Source organism: Oryctolagus cuniculus, chromosome 3 (genome assembly GCF_051225735.1).
Source record: "Oryctolagus cuniculus isolate XC-2025 breed Fujian yellow rabbit chromosome 3, ASM5122573v1, whole genome shotgun sequence".
NCBI lineage: Eukaryota > Metazoa > Chordata > Mammalia > Lagomorpha > Leporidae > Oryctolagus > Oryctolagus cuniculus.
This window is the reverse complement of record NC_142869.1, coordinates 166,470,241-166,487,799: the sequence shown is the minus strand read 5'-3', so window position 1 is coordinate 166,487,799 and position 17,559 is coordinate 166,470,241. Positions and strand designations below refer to the sequence as shown.

General features: G+C 59.2%; 2 protein-coding genes across 5 annotated transcripts in view; one reads left to right on the top strand and one right to left on the bottom strand.

Moving 5' to 3' along the window:
* MEST (mesoderm specific transcript) overlaps positions 1-17,559 on the bottom strand; it is an 80,584-nt gene that overhangs the window by 7,904 nt on the left and 55,121 nt on the right. For all 3 annotated transcript variants that reach the window (XM_089328591.1, XM_089328593.1, XM_089328590.1), the window contains exon 12: positions 15,841-15,935. In XM_089328591.1, the coding sequence (XP_089184717.1) occupies positions 15,841-15,935 (95 nt within the window). The remainder of the gene's footprint in view (positions 1-15,840; positions 15,936-17,559) is intronic.
* COPG2 (coat protein complex I subunit gamma 2) overlaps positions 1-17,559 on the top strand; it is a 122,069-nt gene that overhangs the window by 95,996 nt on the left and 8,514 nt on the right. The gene's annotated exons all lie outside the window — the stretch shown is intronic.

The window sequence follows — 17,559 nt, the reverse complement described above, 5'->3', positions numbered from 1 at the left end:
GCTCAGTACAGGACGCGGAGTCACTCCCATCCAGGACATGACACTGTTCTAGTGTCAGCTCTGCCCAGCCCCACCTGTTGCCATGTAAAGTAATGATTGACAGGTGAGAACTTAGTGTTTCTACTTAACACAGGTTGACTCCTTCCGTTCTTTCCCCTTCCTCCTCTTTGCCAGTTCGGACGATCGTGGTACGTTGTGAACCCCCGATATAACCGCTCCTGACCCTGCCCTCCATTCCACCCTCACCAGTCAAACCCTGTCCACACTGCTCCGTGAGCCAGGACTCCTCGCCCTCTCGGCAGCACGGGGAGTCCCCCTGCCCATTGCCGTCTGCCTCTTCTGCTGTCCTTCCGCAGGCTTCGAGCGGCAAGCTGCCGGTGCTTGTACGTCCCCTCATTCCCACCCTGCGCCACTGTTCCCGGCAGGCCCCTCCCTACACCTGCTGTCTGCTGGGCGTGTTCTCCCAGCGCCTCTTGCCACCCTGGCTGTAGGCGCTTCCCTGGGTGCTGACTTAGCTTCCCACACATTCTTCTTCCAGCCTTTCTGTGTCTGACCCATTTCTTCCGTTTGTTGCCTTGACCCAGGGCAGTCTGCCTTCCTCTCTGTGGCTCCTACACTTTCAACTCCCCGATGCCTTTGTCGGAGTCCGTGCTCTTCCCTCTGTGGGGCGTCTACGCTTTGACCTGCCCTCACCCCTCCGTCTCCTCCCGTCCTCTCCACTTCCCGCCTTCCCTGGCAGCACTGACTGTGCCTCATCTGGTCTCCACTGGCTCTAGCCATCGCCTTCCCTTCGCCGGCCTTTTCCTCATCCTCTGCCCGTGACGTCTCTTCCTCTTCCTCTGCCGTCACGTGAGTTCCCACAGACCGGACAGCCCGTCCTGCCACCTCCCACTCGTCCCCCGGTCCTCTCCTCCGTTGGTCTGTCTGCCCAGCAGGGCCCCGTGCAGCTAATGCACCTCTGTGCCCCCGCCTGCCCTGCCGTCGCCCTGGGACCGGGCAGTGTTTCCTCTGCTTGGCCACCGCACTCACCACGCCTGTGCTCGTGGTTGAAGACTCTCCCTCTAAAGGGACCACACTGCAACCTGTCCTGCCTTAGCCTCCCCCTCGTCCTCTGGATCAGGCCTCCCAAACCTGAAGCCCTCATGTCTTCGACACCAGGCCTGCGTCTCCTGCAGTTCCGATTTGCACCTTCCATACTTCCTCCTCTCGGTTCACGGCCCCAACCAACATGTGCTTCGGCGCATTCCTGTGCAGTCGGTCCACCTCGCGTGCCGCCTCCCTCCCGGCAGCCATCCTTACACAGCACAGAGAGGGATCCCGTGATCGCTGCAAGTGTGTCCTCGCCCTGGCCCCAGCGCTTCCCTGCCGTTTGCAAGCAGCTTTCTAGGCACAAGCCGGGTTTGGTCAGCACGAGGCTGCCTGCTGGTGTGCCCCATGCATGTTAAAGATGCCCAGCGTCCCTGCGGCCCTTTCCCTGCTCTCAGGAGGGCCCACTGCTGCTGGTGCCTCCTGCTCCGAGACAGAAGCATCTGCCCGCCTCCTCTGAGCGCCACCCGCTCATCCCCGAGATCACCCTCCGGTGCCTCTGGGTGAAGTGTGCAGTACACTCCCCCTGCCGAGGACCCCGGGGCTGTCACTCACGACGTCCCGCCCCTCACGCACCTCTGTCCTTTTCTGTTTCCAGTCACATCCTCAGCCTCACCTCCAGTGTTTCGGGCCTGATCCGGGCAGTCCCCAGGGCCTCTCGTCTCCGCAGCGACACCTCCCAGGCCAGCGGAGCACAGGGCGTCTGCCCTGGCATCTGCTTCCTTCCTCAGCCGGCCGCACTGCCGCCGCCGTGGCCTGTCCCCCCTCACCTCCTCCAGTACTGAGCCCCTCTGGCGTTTTGACTCCTCCCATCATTGGAGACACTTGTTCCACCTTATGTGCACCCGCTGGGTTTGCACCGCTCTACACTGTCATGACGATCCCGTGTCTGAGGGTGCCACCACCTCACTCTCCGCCTTCTCTCGTCTCCCTTGTTCCCACGCCATGCCCTGTCCTTCAGACTGTCACCTGGTCCTCCGTGTCCGCGGCCTCCTCGCGGGTCCCTGTCATCCCAGACTCTCAGCACACTCTGCTCTCTCAGCTGCTGGGCTCCAGCGCCTCTTTCTCCTCCTCCTTCCCTTGGGAGCCCTCTCCTCGGCCATGCAGGGCACGTGCTGCTGCCAGCTCCCCCGCTCTCCATCTCCTGGGCGCCTCCTCTCCCGCAGCCCAGAGCACTATTGAACCGTCAGTATGGAACCGTTCCCGTCGCCGTTCCTTTACCTGCTTCTACAGACCTTCCACCCCAGGATCTCGCCCCAAGCCTCTGCCCCCCGACACTGCTCCGCCGGGCTGCAGGGACCCTCACGCGGCAGGCGGCAGCCCCTGCTCGCAGCCCCGTGGATCTGTCCCGGGCACTCTCCCTGCCCGCACGGGGCTCCCTGGAGCATCTCTCCTTTCTTTTTTTTTATTTATTTTTTTTTTATTTTATTTTTTTGACAGGCAGAGTGGACAGTGAGAGAGAGAGAGAGAGAGAGAGAGAGAGAGAGAGAGAAAGGTCTTCCTTTTGCCGTTGGTTCACCCTCCAATGGCCGCTGCTGCAGCCGGCGCACCGTGCTGATCCGATGGCAGGAGCCAGGATCCAGGTGCTTTTCCTGGTCTCCCATGGGGTGCAGGGCCCAAGCACCTGGGCCATCCTCCACTGCACTCCCTGGCCATAGCAGAGAGCTGGCCTGGAAGAGGGGCAACCGGGACAGAATCCGGTGCCCCGACCGGGACTAGAACCCGGTGTGCCGGCGCCGCAAGGTGGAGGATTAGCCTATTGAGCCACGGCGCTGGCCGCATCTCTCCTTTCTTATCACACCTCTCTTTACACTCTTCTGAGTCAGCTCTAAGGGCACAGTGCCTCTGATCCTTCTCCACTGTTCCTGCCCACAGCACATCTGCCTTCTGCCCTCCCCAGGCCCCAGACCCCAGACCAGCCCACCTTTGCACACACGAATGCCCCAGCCACAACCTAACTCTCCTCTATCCCAGAATGTCACTTCCTGGGCATCAAGACGCTGGCGCCCATCTCCCCTCATCCCCTCAGCCCTGCCTCCCTCCCAGGCACAGCCACCACCACCCTCACCCACACGCCCACCTCAGCCTCACTGCTCACTCAGCCCCCACCCCACCCCACCCCCGGTGCCTCTCAGCTACATCCACGTGCTCACTGTCAGCCTCGCCGTCCTGTCTCACAGGCCCTTCCCCCGCGTCTGATGACAGTCTGGACTCTGATGCCTCCCGGTGCCCCGGCTCCCAGCACCTCTGCCCCCACTCCCCTCCACCAGGGACCCTCACCCGGGGTGCACGGCCCCCAGGCGGCCCGTCGCACTCAGCCTCTGGGGTCGGGTGTTGGTGCTGTTTGTGGCTCTTTGGGTTTCAGTCGCTGTGAGCAGGACTCTGTCCCGTCCCCCCACCATGTGTAGCTGGGCCTCCTGGGGCCCTGCCCGCAGCCCCCTCGGGTGAAGGTGACAGCCACCCCCACCCGGGGCGTCACTGCATGGACGCCTCCTACCCTCCCTGTCCCTCTTGTCGCATTTGCTTTCCTCAACCCCTGGACCTCAGCGCTCCCCTCTGCTGGGGGCCCCGTGCTCTGGGCCTGGAGCCTCCTGGCTCCCCCTGGCTCCCCCATTCCCTCCCTGCACGCCACTCCACCCCGTCTGCAGGAGAGTCTGTGAATGGTCCCATTACCCTCCCCTGTTGCACCACCCACACCCCCTGTGTGATCCCAGGCACTCTGAAAATATACTGTGCTGTCATTCTCCTCCTGAGCACGCAGTACTACCCGTTTTCCTCGGTCCTCACCCCTCCTCTTCTCAAACCAAGTACACGGTGCAACTGCAGAGCCAGACCTCTGTCCTCAAGTCCTTGTGTCACTCACACCAGCCCTGAGGCTGATCTACAAGACTGCTTGGGGTGGTTCTCACCATCAACACGCAGCTCTCATCTCGCAGCTACCAGGGAAGCAGTTCTTTCTCAGCGCCTGGAACTCAGCTCATCCCCCCGCTGCACAGAACCACTGCTCACCCCATTCCCTACTCCTTTAATCCCAGCCCTGCCCCCCATCTAACCCATCATCCCAGCCCTGCAGCCACCCTGTGCCGGCCCCCACCATGCCCCCTTTACCACCAGATCCTTAGCAGAGAGCATGGCCCAAACTCCTCGCCCTCACAGAGAAGCTGGGGCGGTCAGCACCCAACACACCCTGCTCCTGCCACTGCCTCCCAGCGCTCTTCCACTTGGCGTTCCCACGCTGAGGCTCTCAGGCCGCCCTGCACGCTCAGCTCCGTCTCCCTCTTGGCCCTTGCTGATGCCATCCGCCCTGCACTGGGAACCCCTCGCCACCATGCCTTTTGTCCACAGGTGTCTCCCCGCTGCCCAGTGTTACTGTCCAAGTCTCATTCTCTCTGTGCGTGGCCCGTTTCTCCAGGCTGGGCCTTTTGCTAAGGGAAGGCTCCCTCTGCTGCTTCTCTTCAGCCCACCCTGTCTGCACCACCCAGTGCCGGTCACTTCTGCACAGTCTCTCCTCTCTGGGGAGTAGGAGCACATTTCTGATCTGCGGTCCCTGGGCAAACTCTGTCCGACCCGATGCTGCCTTCTGCTCCGGAACAGGTTCTGCTGCCTGTGGCCGCCGCCTCCCCTTGGGTTCTCCTTATGTCTCCTGCTCCTTTCTTCCTCTCCCCTTTTCCGGTTGCATCCAGCTCATTCCCGCAAGACTCTACTGCCAGCCCCTCCCCTCCCACACCTCCGCATGCCCCACAAGGGCCCCTCGTGCCTCCTCCCGCCACCCTGAGGCTGGCTGGTTGCTGATGTGTCCCCTCCTCACTGTGGCCACGTGCAGGTTGTCAGCCCAGGTCCCAGGCCTTCACTCTCGTCCTCTGCGTCAGATGACTCAGAGAAGAGCCCTCTGCCCCCAGCCCTGGCGTCTGTCACCCTAGACGTGCTCTCTCCCGTTGGCTAATTTGCTGCTTATCCTTCTCACACTAAGTCAAAGCCCACCCCCCGAGTTTTAAAGGGCTCCCCTGCGACTCGGCTGACAGTGACACACTGCAGCGTTGCCTATAGCACAGGCACACTGAACGTGGGGGACACAGCCCGTGGTCACCGCAGCACGTCTTCACCACAGTGCTTGACCACTGCTCCTCTGCCATTTTTAGCCTTCTTTCCACTCACATGCTGGGCTCAGTCCAAACGAGTCCATCCCCAGTCCCAGAGATGACTGTTAGCACTTCCTGTGTGCGTGCCGGGTGACTGTGCAAAGGGGCGCAGTTCCTGTTTCAATGAGGTCACTTTGGCCACTTAGCGCACTTTCTCCAAAGGGGCTGCTCTGACAGTGCCTGAACTTTTGCTGCTTTCTGTGTTCTACTCCCGCGTTCAGACCTCAGCACCACCCATCCTACAAACTTGCCCCTTGGGATCCGCCCACGACTGCAGAGGGGAGCACACACTTCTTCCCCTCCTCCACGCTGACAGCCTTTTCCAGGGATGAGCAACCCGCAAGTTCAGGGCGTTTCTTCCATCTCCTCCACCCTCTGTCCCATTCCGTCTCATCAACTTCCCTCAGCCAACACCGCGTTCACATTCCCATGGCAGCTGGACCCTAACTTCTCTCTCACCTGGACACTGATTTAAAGCCATGCCGGGCCCATCTCCTGCGTGCTCCCCACTGCAGTCCGGGGACCCTCCTCTTCCCCTCTGCCAGCCAGTCCTGCTTCCCCTGCCACCTGCAAGTCAGCCAGTGCACTCAGCAGTCTGCCTCGACGCCCGCTCCCTTGCTGTCCTGCCCACACTGCTGCCACCATGGCCAGCCTCTTTCCACCACCCTGCGACCCTGAGGCCATCTGCTATATGAACTCACCCCTGCACATCCTCCATTCTCAGTACCACGTCCCCCCACCTTTGAGTGACTCTCAGGCCCTCTGTGGACATGGTGATCCCCGACATTCTGAGATGCCACTCCTGCAGCCTCATTCTCCTTAGTCCCCTCCCACCGCTCCCTGCGCGCTCGCTTCCCCTCTGCCTGCCTCGTCCCCAGTCCTCCATGTCCACCCTGCCCCTCTAGCTTGGTGCAGCGCATTCCCAGATTTCCTCAACACACACTTCTGTCCTAGCTCCCAGGCTCTGTCCTGCATCAAGACGCTGTCTTCAATGACTTCTCCGTGCCTTCAGCCCTGCCTCCCTCCCAGGCACAGCCACCACCACCCTGCCCTCACCCACACAGCCCCCACCCCCACCCCACCCCAGGTGCCTCTCGGCTACATCCACGTGCTCGCTGTCAGCCTCGTCGTCCTGTCTCACAGGCCCTTCCCCCGCGTCTGACAGTCTAGACTCTGATGCCTCCCGGTGCCCCGGCTCCCAGCACCTCTGCCCCGCCCCCACTCCCCTCCACCAGGGACCCTCACCCGGGTGCACGGCCCCCAGGCGGCCCGTCACACTCAGCCTCTGGGGTCGGGTGTTGGTGCTGTTTGTGGCTTTTTGGGTTTCAGTCGCTGTGAGCAGGACTCTGTTCCCCCCCGGCCATGTGTAGCTAGGCCTCCTGGGGCCCTGCCCGCAGCCCTCTCGGGTGAAGGTGACGGCCACCCCCGCCCGGGGTGTCACTGCTGTGGACGCCACCTCCCCTCCCTGTGTCCCTCTTGTCGCATTTGCTCTCCTCACTCCTGGACCTCAGCGCTCCCCTCTGCTGGGGGCCCGTGCTCTGGGCCTGGAGCCTCCTGGCTCCCCCATTCCCTCCCTGCACACACTCCCACGCTGTCTGCAGGAGAGTCCTCCCTTGAGTGCAGGGCTCGTGCCCCGCCCACCTCGCTGAGCGGACTCACAGGTTCGCTGTCAGCATCTCTGCCCCAGCCTGGTCCCTCTGGGCACTGACCTCGACCCTCTTCCTTCATCTCTCCCAGTCAGGTGCCCCGCGCGGTACCCTTTGGTCCTCAAATCCCTCCTTGTTTCCTATAAACCCATCCTTTACTTCTCCCTTCTGGGTCTTGGGTGGATGACTGTTTTCTCCTGCAGGTATTCGTTGGCCTCAGCACTCCACATGTAATTGTTCTCTATCTCTGATTAGTAAGGTTGTTTCTCATACCCTGGAGCTTGGCTCTTATCCCCTGTACCCCCCCACCCCCACCCCTACTTACCCTATCCCCACCCCACCCCTACCCCCACCCCCACCCATCTCCCAACCCTGCCCGCCCATCCCTCCCAATTAACCCTGACCCAAACTCCATCCCGAATCCCACCCCCGCCACCCACCCTACCCGCCGGATCCGTGGTAAAGAGCCTGGCCTAAAATTTGTACCCTTCCAACAACAAGGTTTGAAGAGGCCACTTCCTCCTGCCCATTGCCATCCACCCTTCGCTGTGCCAAGACTGGCAAACTGGCCTGCAGTCTGCGTCCCTTCCTGCCTACTCCAAGGCCGCCCCGTTCCCAGCCCCCATTGCTGTCCAGCGGTTTCCCCTCCACCCTGCGCTCTGCGCTCCACCTGTCCTGGGCGCCTGTTCGCAACATGTCTGCCTGCGGTCGGTCACTCCCTGTGTCCTGCAGTACTGTCCCAGCGTCACAGCCATCTTTGCTGCCTCTCTGCAGGTCAGCCACTCCTTCCTTGCCTCCATGGCCCAGGGACCCTCACTGCCTCTCAGCTGTGTGGGATGGGGCCATCCTGGGAGGCAGTGGTCCACACCACAGCTGCGCCTTCCTCCCCAGCTGTGTGCACTCACCTCTCAGACGCGTTCCGTACTTTCCTAGACCCCTCTCCTGCCACCTGTCTGGATCCTCCATTGATTCCACCATGGCCTTCCATGATGTTGTCTTTTCCTTCACCTGTCCCACCCCAACCTTTCTCTTTGCCTCCTGCTGCACTAGGCAGGTTCCCACCAACTCTGCCACCAGTTCACAGTTTACTGTTCTGCGTCCTGTCCTCTGCACCATCACCTCCATCCCTCTGCAGGTGGCTTCACCAAGTCCTTTAACCTTGCCCTCCCACTGCCCTTTGGAGCCAGCCAGTACCATTCCCTCTCCCCTGTGCAACGCTGCAGCACCAAGTTCTGATGCCGAGAACATATTCACACACAGGAACCGCTCGTCTGTGTCCTGGCCTGCCTTTCCCCCTCCTCTCCACTCAGACCACCTAAAAATGCAGCCCAGCTCCCAGAGCCGTAAGTGTTCACTCCCTTGCAGGCCTTTCCACCCTGACCCTCTGTGCCCACTGGATTCGAGGGGTCCCCACCCTGTACCTCACTGAGCCCCGCCGTACGGCCAGCCGTCTTCACCACACCCTGCCCCTCCATCCTTTCAGCCCCCCTCCAACAAGGGCACAGCCACAGTGAAGCGTGCACACCGTCTCCTCCGCGTTTATTCCCTGCCACGCCTTCACCACCTGCCCACGCCCAAGACTCAGTCAGACTGAGCCCATCCCGGGCCTCGAGGTTGCCTCTCACTGCAGATGGCCAGATTCCTCTGTGCAATCAGACACCTGGGGCCGCTGGCCCCCTTTCTCCTGTGGGCCCTGTTCTGCAAGTACCAAAGCTTTGCTTCCTCTCCCTGCTTTGCTTCCGTGAGACCACCAGCCCACTGACTTGCCTCCCGAGATCTTGGTTTGGGATCTCTACATTCTTACACAAGGCACCTTTACCATGCTGAGCCTCGGCACCGCCACTCCCTAGGGAAATACAGTTCACGAGAATTCACTAGCCTGAGGCACCTCCTACTCCATTCTTTTGTTTTAAAGATTTACCTACTTTTGAAAGGCAGAGAGAGAGGTCTATCTTCCAGCCTCTGGTTCTCTCCTCAAGTGGCCGCAACAACCAAGGCTGGACTAGGAAGAAGCCAAGAGCCAGGAATTCCATCCAGGTCTCCCACTTGGGTGGCAGGAGCCCAAGGACTCAGGCCCTGCCCAGGCACATTAGCAGGGAGCTGGACAAGAACCGGAGCAGCCGTGATTCAAACCGCTGCCGATATGGTATCCTAGAGTCTCAAGTCTCTATGAAACCCTGTATCTAATGGCCGTCCACCTACCACCTTACATGTCAGCCCAGCTCCAGGGGGTGTTGTTCCAGGCTGGATACCAATCCAGTGTCCTGGGCTACCCACTGTGCTGTCTCCTGCTGTTCTCTTCCTGCACTGACACTTCAACATCCCATCATCCTTGCACTGCCACCTCCCTGTCAGTCAGTGGACTGCACACACTGCCACCACCTTGCCATCCTTTTTCCCCAAACGTGCTGTGCTGATGCTGTCTGCTGTCTTAAGTTCAAGGCCAGCCATCCACCTTCTCATTCCTGCACCGTGGAGACCATCCTTTTAAGTCCTGGAGCCATTCCTCCCGATTTTTCCTGGTCTTACACTGCCCTCCATCGCCACGTGGTCCCAGAGTCTGAGCCATCATCATCTCTGCAGTGTCGTGCTCTGTAGGCCTCCGTCACTGCCCCTGGGCTCCCCAGTTCCCTCCCGCGGGCTGACCCTCTCCTCACGTGGCTCCTCGGTTCCCTCCCACTGCACCTTCACCTCTGCCATCGCAGGGCATTCTCCGGTCCTCTGACACCACTCTGATCCTGTACCTGTAAGGCTCCTCCCCCGCCGTACCACCTCTTTCCCCACTGGGTCACGCCCCCCCCCCCCCCCATGCTCTCACTCATCCTGTCCTGCACTCAACTGCTGGGCCCAGGTTGGCAAATCCTGCTGCCGCCACCTCTCCTGCAGGACAGGAGACCATCACACCTCCCCCTGCCCCCACCCCCAGGCAGCGATGCAGCCGGCCTCCCAGGGTCACCACCTCCTAGACCCATCCCTGCACCCGCCCCTGCACCTGTCCTGCTGCCAGCGCCACACAGACCCCACTGCATCCACGCACCCCAGCCAGCAGCCCCTGCTCACACCCCCGTGGCCCCGGGTGAGGGTTCCCTCCAGCTCCGCACAACCTCACGTTTCTCTGTGGATCCTTTCTTTCCCACTCTGAAAATGCACTCTGGGAGCACCTGCCTCGTTTTCTCCCACCCGGCCCACATCTCTCTCTCTCTCAGGTCCCCCATGGCCCAGCGTCACCTGACACGATGCCCCCTCCCCCTCCTCACACTCCTCCCTCATCAAGATGCTGCCCTCCCTGTCCCCTCATCCCCTCAGCCCTGCCTCCCTCCCAGACACAGCCACCACCGCCCTCACCCACACGCCGACCTCAGCCTCACTGCTCACTCAGCCCCCACCCCACCCCACCCCACCCCCGGTGCCTCTCGGCTACATCCACGTGCTCGCTGTCAGCCTCGTCGTCCTGTCTCACAGGCCCTTCCCCCGCGTCTGATGACAGTCTGGACTCTGATGCCTCCCGGTGCCCCGGCTCCCAGCACCTCTGCCCCACCCCCACTCTCCCCTCCAGCAGGGACCCTCACCCATCACACTCAGCCTCTGGGGTCGGGTGTTGGTGCTGTTTGTGGCTCTTTGGGTTTCAGTCGGTGTGAGCAGGACTCTGTCCCCCCCCCCACCATGTGTAGCTAGGCCTCCTGGGGCCCTGCCCGCAGCCCCCTCGGGTGAAGGTGACAGCCACCCCCACCCTGGGTGTCACTGCATGGACGCCTCCTACCCTCCCTGTTCCTCTTGTTGCATTTGCTCTCCTCAACCCCTGGACCTCAGCACCTCTGCTGGGGGCCCCGCACTCTGGGCCTGGAGCCTCCTGGCTCCCCCATTCCCTCCCTGCACGCCACTTCACCCCGTCTGCAGGACAGTTTGGGAATGGTCCCATTACCCTCCCCTGTTGCACCCACACCCCCTGTGTGATCCCAGGCACTCTGAAAATATACTGTGCTGTCATTCTCCTCCTGAGCACGCAGTACTACCCGTTTTCCTCGGTCCTCACCCCTCCTCTTCTCAAACCAAGTACACGGTGCAACTGCAGAGCCAGACCTTTGTCCTCAAGTCCTTGTGTCACTCACACCAGCCCTGAGGCTGCTCTCCATGACTGCTTGGGGTGGTTCTCACCATCAACACTCAGCTCTCATCTCGCAGCTACCAGGGAAGCAGTTCTTTCTCAGTGCCTGGAACTCAGCTCATCCCCCCGCTGCACAGAACCACTGTTCACCCCATTCCCTACTCCTTTAATCCCAGCCCTGCAGCCACCCTGTGCCGGCCCCCACCATGCCCCCTTTACCACCAGATCCTTAGCAGAGAGCATGGCCCAAACTCCTCGCCCTCACAGAGAAGCTGGGGCGGTCAGCACCCAACACACCCTGCTCCCGGCATCTTGTCGCATTTGCTGTCCTCAGCCCCGGACCTCAGCGCTCCCCTCTGCTGCAGGCCCGGTGCTCTGGGCCTGGAGCCTCCTGGCTCCCGCATTCCCTGCCTGCACGCCACACCCTCTCCGTCTGCAGCAGAGTCCTTCACAGGTTCGCTCTGTCAGTTGCTTTGCACCAGCCTGGTCCCTCTGGGTACTGACTCGTCCCTCTTCCTTCATCCGCCCTCACCTCTCCCGGTCAGAGTGCCCATGCGGTTCCCTTTGGTCCTCCAATCCTTCCCTGCTGTGTCAAGCCGGCCCTTTGCCTCTCCCTTGCCGACAGCCACGGCAGACCCCCATGTCTCCCAGTGTGGACTCGCAGTCTTTCCCGACTTGTGCGTACCTCCCTCAGCGCTCTCCACTGGCACAGCACACGGGGCTGCTTTGCTCACTGCCTCGGATCGAGTTAGTATTCCTCACCCTCACCCTCACCCCCACCCCCACCCTGGCACTCCCAGCTCCTCCCCGCCACCCAGACCAGCCAGTCCTGACTGATGCCCCCTGCTCACCCTCCTCCATGTTCCCCTCCAGGTCTGTAATGTGGAGTTCAGCCCGAATTCTGACCCTCACAACAGCATGCGGGGTAACGTGGAACTCCTGCCCCTGCCCATTCCACCTGCCCCTCGCCCAGTGCTCTCACTGCGCGGAGCCCTCGTGCTGGCCTGTGCGCTCTGAAGTTCTTCCCCTCCTGCCCTGCCCTCCGGGAGGCTGTGCAGCCTGCTGCCCTGTCCCCTGCCCTCCCTACCTGGTGCCCGTTACAGCTCACCTTCTTTCCTAGGGACTTCTCGTCTCTGTGGCCAACAGAAGCCTCCCTGCCACATCCCTGTGGCCCCATTTCTCCCCTCACCAGTGCCAGTCCCCGCCCGACGAGCTCCTCCTGCCCCATGGGGCGTGTGCACTCTCTGAGCTGCTCCGACCTCTCAGCCTCCAGCTCGCCTTTCGCGCTGGTCCGTATCGCCCACGGATCCCGCAGCAGTCTCCCCGAGGCCGCCTGTTCCCTCCCGTCTCCCCCGAGTGGATCCCCACAGCACTCGGCAGGCGGTTGGCTCACTTTGTCTTTTCCTCTGCTCCTCACTTCGCCTGCCGCCATCCAGCAAGTGAAGCCCTGCTCGGAACATGTAGCTCCCTACTCTGTGGGCCCTTCTTGTTTGTGTTGGCCTCTTGGCCACACTGCGTTACCACCCCCGTGTTCAGGCTTCAGGACCCACCTCTCCATTGTGTCCTGCGTCAGGGCTCTCTTACTCTCTATCAAGACACCCGAAACATACCTCCAGAGCACAGTGACATGTTGATACCTCCTGCCCTAAACCTGTGATGTCCCACTGGGTGCCAGGGTTTCCAGAGCCCCTGCCTTCCCGGTGTCCCTCTGCAGGTTTGTTCACTACAGGCTACACCTCCCTCCTCTCAGCTGTCCCTGAGCAGCCTAAGTAGGGCTTCAGTAAATGCCACCCATCACCGCCTCCTCACTGGTTCTCCATCTCTCTCCACCACTTGCAGCATCTTCCTACCCAGACGCGGGGCTCAGTCTGCCTGAGCCTGTCCCCAAGTCCCCGACACTAACGGACAGTGCCATCTCAGCATGCGGTACATCCTGGTCTTGCCGGTTAGCCTACATTCTCCTGATGGAGCAGTTCTGCACCTACGTGAGCTGTGTTGCTCTGCTCTTGTCCTATGGCCTAGCCTGGATACCACCCATCCCACTGCCCAGCCCCCTGCGATCTGCTAGCACCCCAACTTTGCAAGCTGCATCCTTCCCCTTTATTGGCACCTTCCCGGATGCTCATCCCTTCCCCCTGAAGTCATGTGATGTTTCTGCCACTGTGGTAAGACCTCCAGCCTCTCTTCCGACTCCCCTTGCCTCCCACCTGCCACATGCCCATGGCAGCCAGATTCCACCGTCTCTCCACTCTGTGTTAAACCTCACACAGCCCATCTCCAGCACGCCTTCCTCTGTTGCATGCACCCACATCAGCTGCTGGAGACGCACCCTCGGTGCGCCGCCTCTGCACTCTCTCTCTCTCATTTTCTTGAGTTCATCCTTGGTGCTGCCATCTTGGCCACAGTCACTTCCTGTCTCAGTTGCTCTCCCTGCCCTCTCATTGCCTCGCCACAGCCTTCCTTGAACTGGTCGTTTCTAGCAAGTCCCGGGACCACTGCCTCTGCAGCTCTGCTCCTCGGACGTTCTCCTGCCTCATGCATCGCTCACTGGCCTTCGCCACACCACGTTCTTTTCTCCCACGGGTTTCCTGCATGCTCGGGTGTGCGGCCTCCATGCTCACTCTGCTCCTTCATCCGGGCCGGGTCGCCCTTGGCACAGAGCCTAACCAGATCCGTTTCTCCTTGCTCTGCTCTTTACCATAGCTCCTGCCACTGGGCCACCTGTGTTCCGCCATCAGCTCCAAGAGACTTCAAAGCTCTCACCTCCTCCCCCATCTCCCGAGAAAGGTTCCTTATTTTTGTGGCTTTCCTCCCCTACTGCATAGCCAGGAACCAGCGTGTCCACGATCTGCCAGATCTGGGTGCTGTCCGAGTTCATGAACTTGGGGTCAGTCACTAGTCCTCTCAGGTGTCTTCCCGTCTTAACCTGCCCCGGTCCCGCGCTGGAGCGCTCAGGCAGTTCAGCTCAGAGACTGCACCGAGCCAGGTCCTCAGCAGGGAGCAAGGCCCACAGCCCCGAGCCCTGTAGGGTTCATTCAGCTCTGCACAGCGGTGCTTCCCTACGAACTCCAACACCTTTCTTCCCCACCCGGGACAGCGCACTGAGGGAGCACCTGCCTCGACTCTCCCACCTGGCCCACATCTCCCTTCTCTCTCTCCCTCCAGGCCCCCCACGGCCCAGCGTCACCTGACACGGATGCCCCCTTCCCCCTCCTCACACTCCTCCCTCATCAAGATGCTGCCCTCCCTGACCCCTCATTCCTTCAGCCCTGCCTCCCTCCCGGGGCACAGCCACCACCGCCCTCACCCACACGCCCACCTCAGCCTCACCGCCCACTCAGCCCCCACCCTACCCCACCCCACCCCACCCCAGGTGCCTCTCGGCTACATCCACGTGCTCGCTGTCAGCCTCGTCGTCCTGTCTCACAGGCCCTTCCCCCGTGTCTGATGACAGTCTGGACTCTGATGCCTCCCGCTGCCCCCGCGCCCACTCTCCCTCCCCTTTCCTGACACTGCAGTATTTATCGTTTCCACCCCTAACACAGATCCGTGCCTCTCTTTGCCTCTGTTCCTGTCACTTTTTCTGCATGGCTGTTGACACTTCATTTCAGTTTTGCTTTTCTCGGGGACTGCGTTGGTCCCCTGTGCATCCTAATTTGGCATATCCATTCTGCACTTCTTTCTCTTCTGACATCCTGAACACCGCTTCACCCCACGCCCAGCCCACGCCGCCCCACCATTTGCTGACCGCCGTCTCTGTGCGGCAGCCGCAGTCCTGGCTGGATACGACGTGTGAGTTCCAGTCCCATCCTGCAGCTCCCTGTCCCCACCCTCCCCCTTCTCCTCTGTTTGGCCTTGGACTTAAATATTCCGCTTAGCCTCGCGTTTGCACTCTGTTCCCGAGATTCTGCGCTGACCCTCAGAGCTGTCTCCTGGCCGCTTCCTCTCCATCCTCACCCTTTTTCCCTAAAACACTCTTGGTCCATCTTCAGCCCCATGCCCCCATTCTTGTGCAGACCTCATCGTTGATGGGTTTTCTTACTGGGATGCTGCATAGCCCTGTATTTACTCAAGTTAACTCTGCCATGTGGTTAAATCCCAAAGCACTCTTATCGAGTTTCCTTCTGCATTTTCCCTTGTTCCTCTGATAAGATTACAGTGTCAATTCTTGTTTCTTGTCCATCATCCTCACATTACTTTTCCCATCTAAAGGTAAATTGAACACTGACTTTTTACCCACTTTCTTGGTCCTCCTATTCTGCTCTGGGAGAACCTGTTTTACCAACTGTGCAGACACTGTGTAGCACTCCTGTACACGCACAGATACCCCCCAGTAGTACTTGCTGTCTTGCAGTCTTTCCTGCTCCCATCCTGTTTTGGGCCTGGCAGGCCGTCGGGCGCTGGCCTTACGTCCACTGCACTGCCATCATCTCCACTTTCCTCTGCACGCTGCACTTGTCATGAAAACACACTTTCCTGGCCACTGCCCTGCCCGCGTCTGAATCCCAGTTACCGCTGTTACCTCCTCCCTTTCTTCTAACAGCCACCCCACACGGTCCCATAAAGCCTCCATGCTTAAATAACAATGTCTAGTAGTAAACACGTTGCAGTTCCTTACCTTTGAAACAGCCCTCCTCCTCCGGCTCCCTTTAAAAACCCAACCTGTTTTCTTAACCATCACTAAAACATTATGATAAAAACATTTAAGTATTTTTTTAAATTATTCAAAAGGACAACGGCCTAATTCCTGTAATCTGTCCACTAGCATACACGCATGTGAGTGGTACAAAATGATCCCGACGCAAATGCATACACATCTTCCTAATAAAATATAGAAAGGAATATTCTGGGAATGCTTACTTACCAGTGGGCGAGTTGCTTGAGCTGTCACAACCATATTGTGGGGAAGGCACACGTTGAAACCCTTGAGCATAGGAAGTGAGCCTAGTGGTAGGAGAGCTAGAATCGCAACATACGCATATCACGCACAGCCGTATGTGTGTAAAAACTCTTCACATTATCAGGTATTTAAATTGTGTGAAGGTGGTCTCAAGTCATATTTGCCACTTTACACTCTGCCGATTCCAAACCCAGCCTAATCCATGCACTTTTCCTCTCCATCCAACCCTCTTCTTTTTTTTTTTTTTTAAATGTACAGTCTCAGTTACTTGTCTTACTTTCAGCCACGATTTCTTAACTTCTTGGCCAATTTTGCCTCACACTTGGGTGGGTCTTTAATAGCTGCCTTTGATTATTTCTCCACCAAATTGTCAACATTTCACGTCTTTCACCCTCACACATACATAAATGCCAGATTCTGCATAACGAGGGCCACCTCCTTATGCTCTCAGCCAGTCCTCATGCAGCAGCATTCATCTGTCTGTGTAGAGAGTATCCACGCCACACCCAAACCACCTGACCCGGGGTTGTAAAGGTTTCCACCAGTGGCTGCTCCGCAGGGCTCTCGTAACCTATTGCAGTCTGGCCTCACTTCAGTCCCACCTTGCCCGCCGGGGGCCAGCCCACCCAGCTCCTTCCTCCTCAGACTGCCTGCACAGTCTAGAGCCAATCCTTCCAGCCCAGGACTCTGGTTTCTTTAATCACGTCGTATCCGTCTTGTCATCACAACCTCTCAGCTCCCTCCAATCCATGCCGTGTTCCCCTCACTCCCTTTTTCTTCTGTCGTGACCGTGAGCAAGTATGGAACAATAGCCATTTCTCCCGTCAACCTGTGCGACTCCCTGTCGTAAACAACTTGCACACGGCTTTCTTACTCCTCTCTTCTTTCCCTCGTGCTGCAACTCTGTTCCCTTCCTCTTGAAGCAGGGTCATCCCAAGGACTGTGATCATCTCTTTTGCAAATGTGTGCTCCTAATGCTGAGCCTCAGTATTCCAGCCTCCTCCATGCTCCTTGTCGCCTTCACTCTGGACTGAATCTGTCTCCAGCCTCCACGCAGCCTGCACTTTGCTAGGGCCCCTGCACTGGCCCGTAGTCCACATGACGGTCCCTTTAACCTCTCACTCTGTTGACAGCACCAGTGGCTTCGGACCTCTTTCCAGCAAAGCCATTTGGGCAGTGACGTCTCCTACTCCAGTTCTTACTCCCTCATGTTCTCACCTCCCTGTGTCCTCCCTTGACTGCTGTTTGGTTTTACATACAGCTCTCACTCAACTTCCGATCCTCATGTCGGTCAGTGCCTTCCATCCTGGCCCTTCTTACCACCTTCCTTCCTTAACCTTATACCAAACTGCAGGCTCTGCTCCCTAGCCTAAATCCTACACCTCTTTGCTTTACTTAAATATTAGCTTCAATTTTATCTACTTGGTCCTCCTGTCTTTTTATACATTGACACCCAGTTATATTATGACAGATATGAACATCATACTTGAGCAAGTCCTTCCCAATTCCCTTTGATCATTTGCATGTTCATATGTAGTAGCGCATCATCAGCGTGTCTGTAAGCAGAGTGGCAGACATGCTTCTCGTGAGGTGTGCTCCTCCCACTCTCAATACAGGTCCTCCTCACCCCTGCACACTGCTCACAGCAGTAGTTCCCAGCTTTTTATCAAGATTCTATCCTTT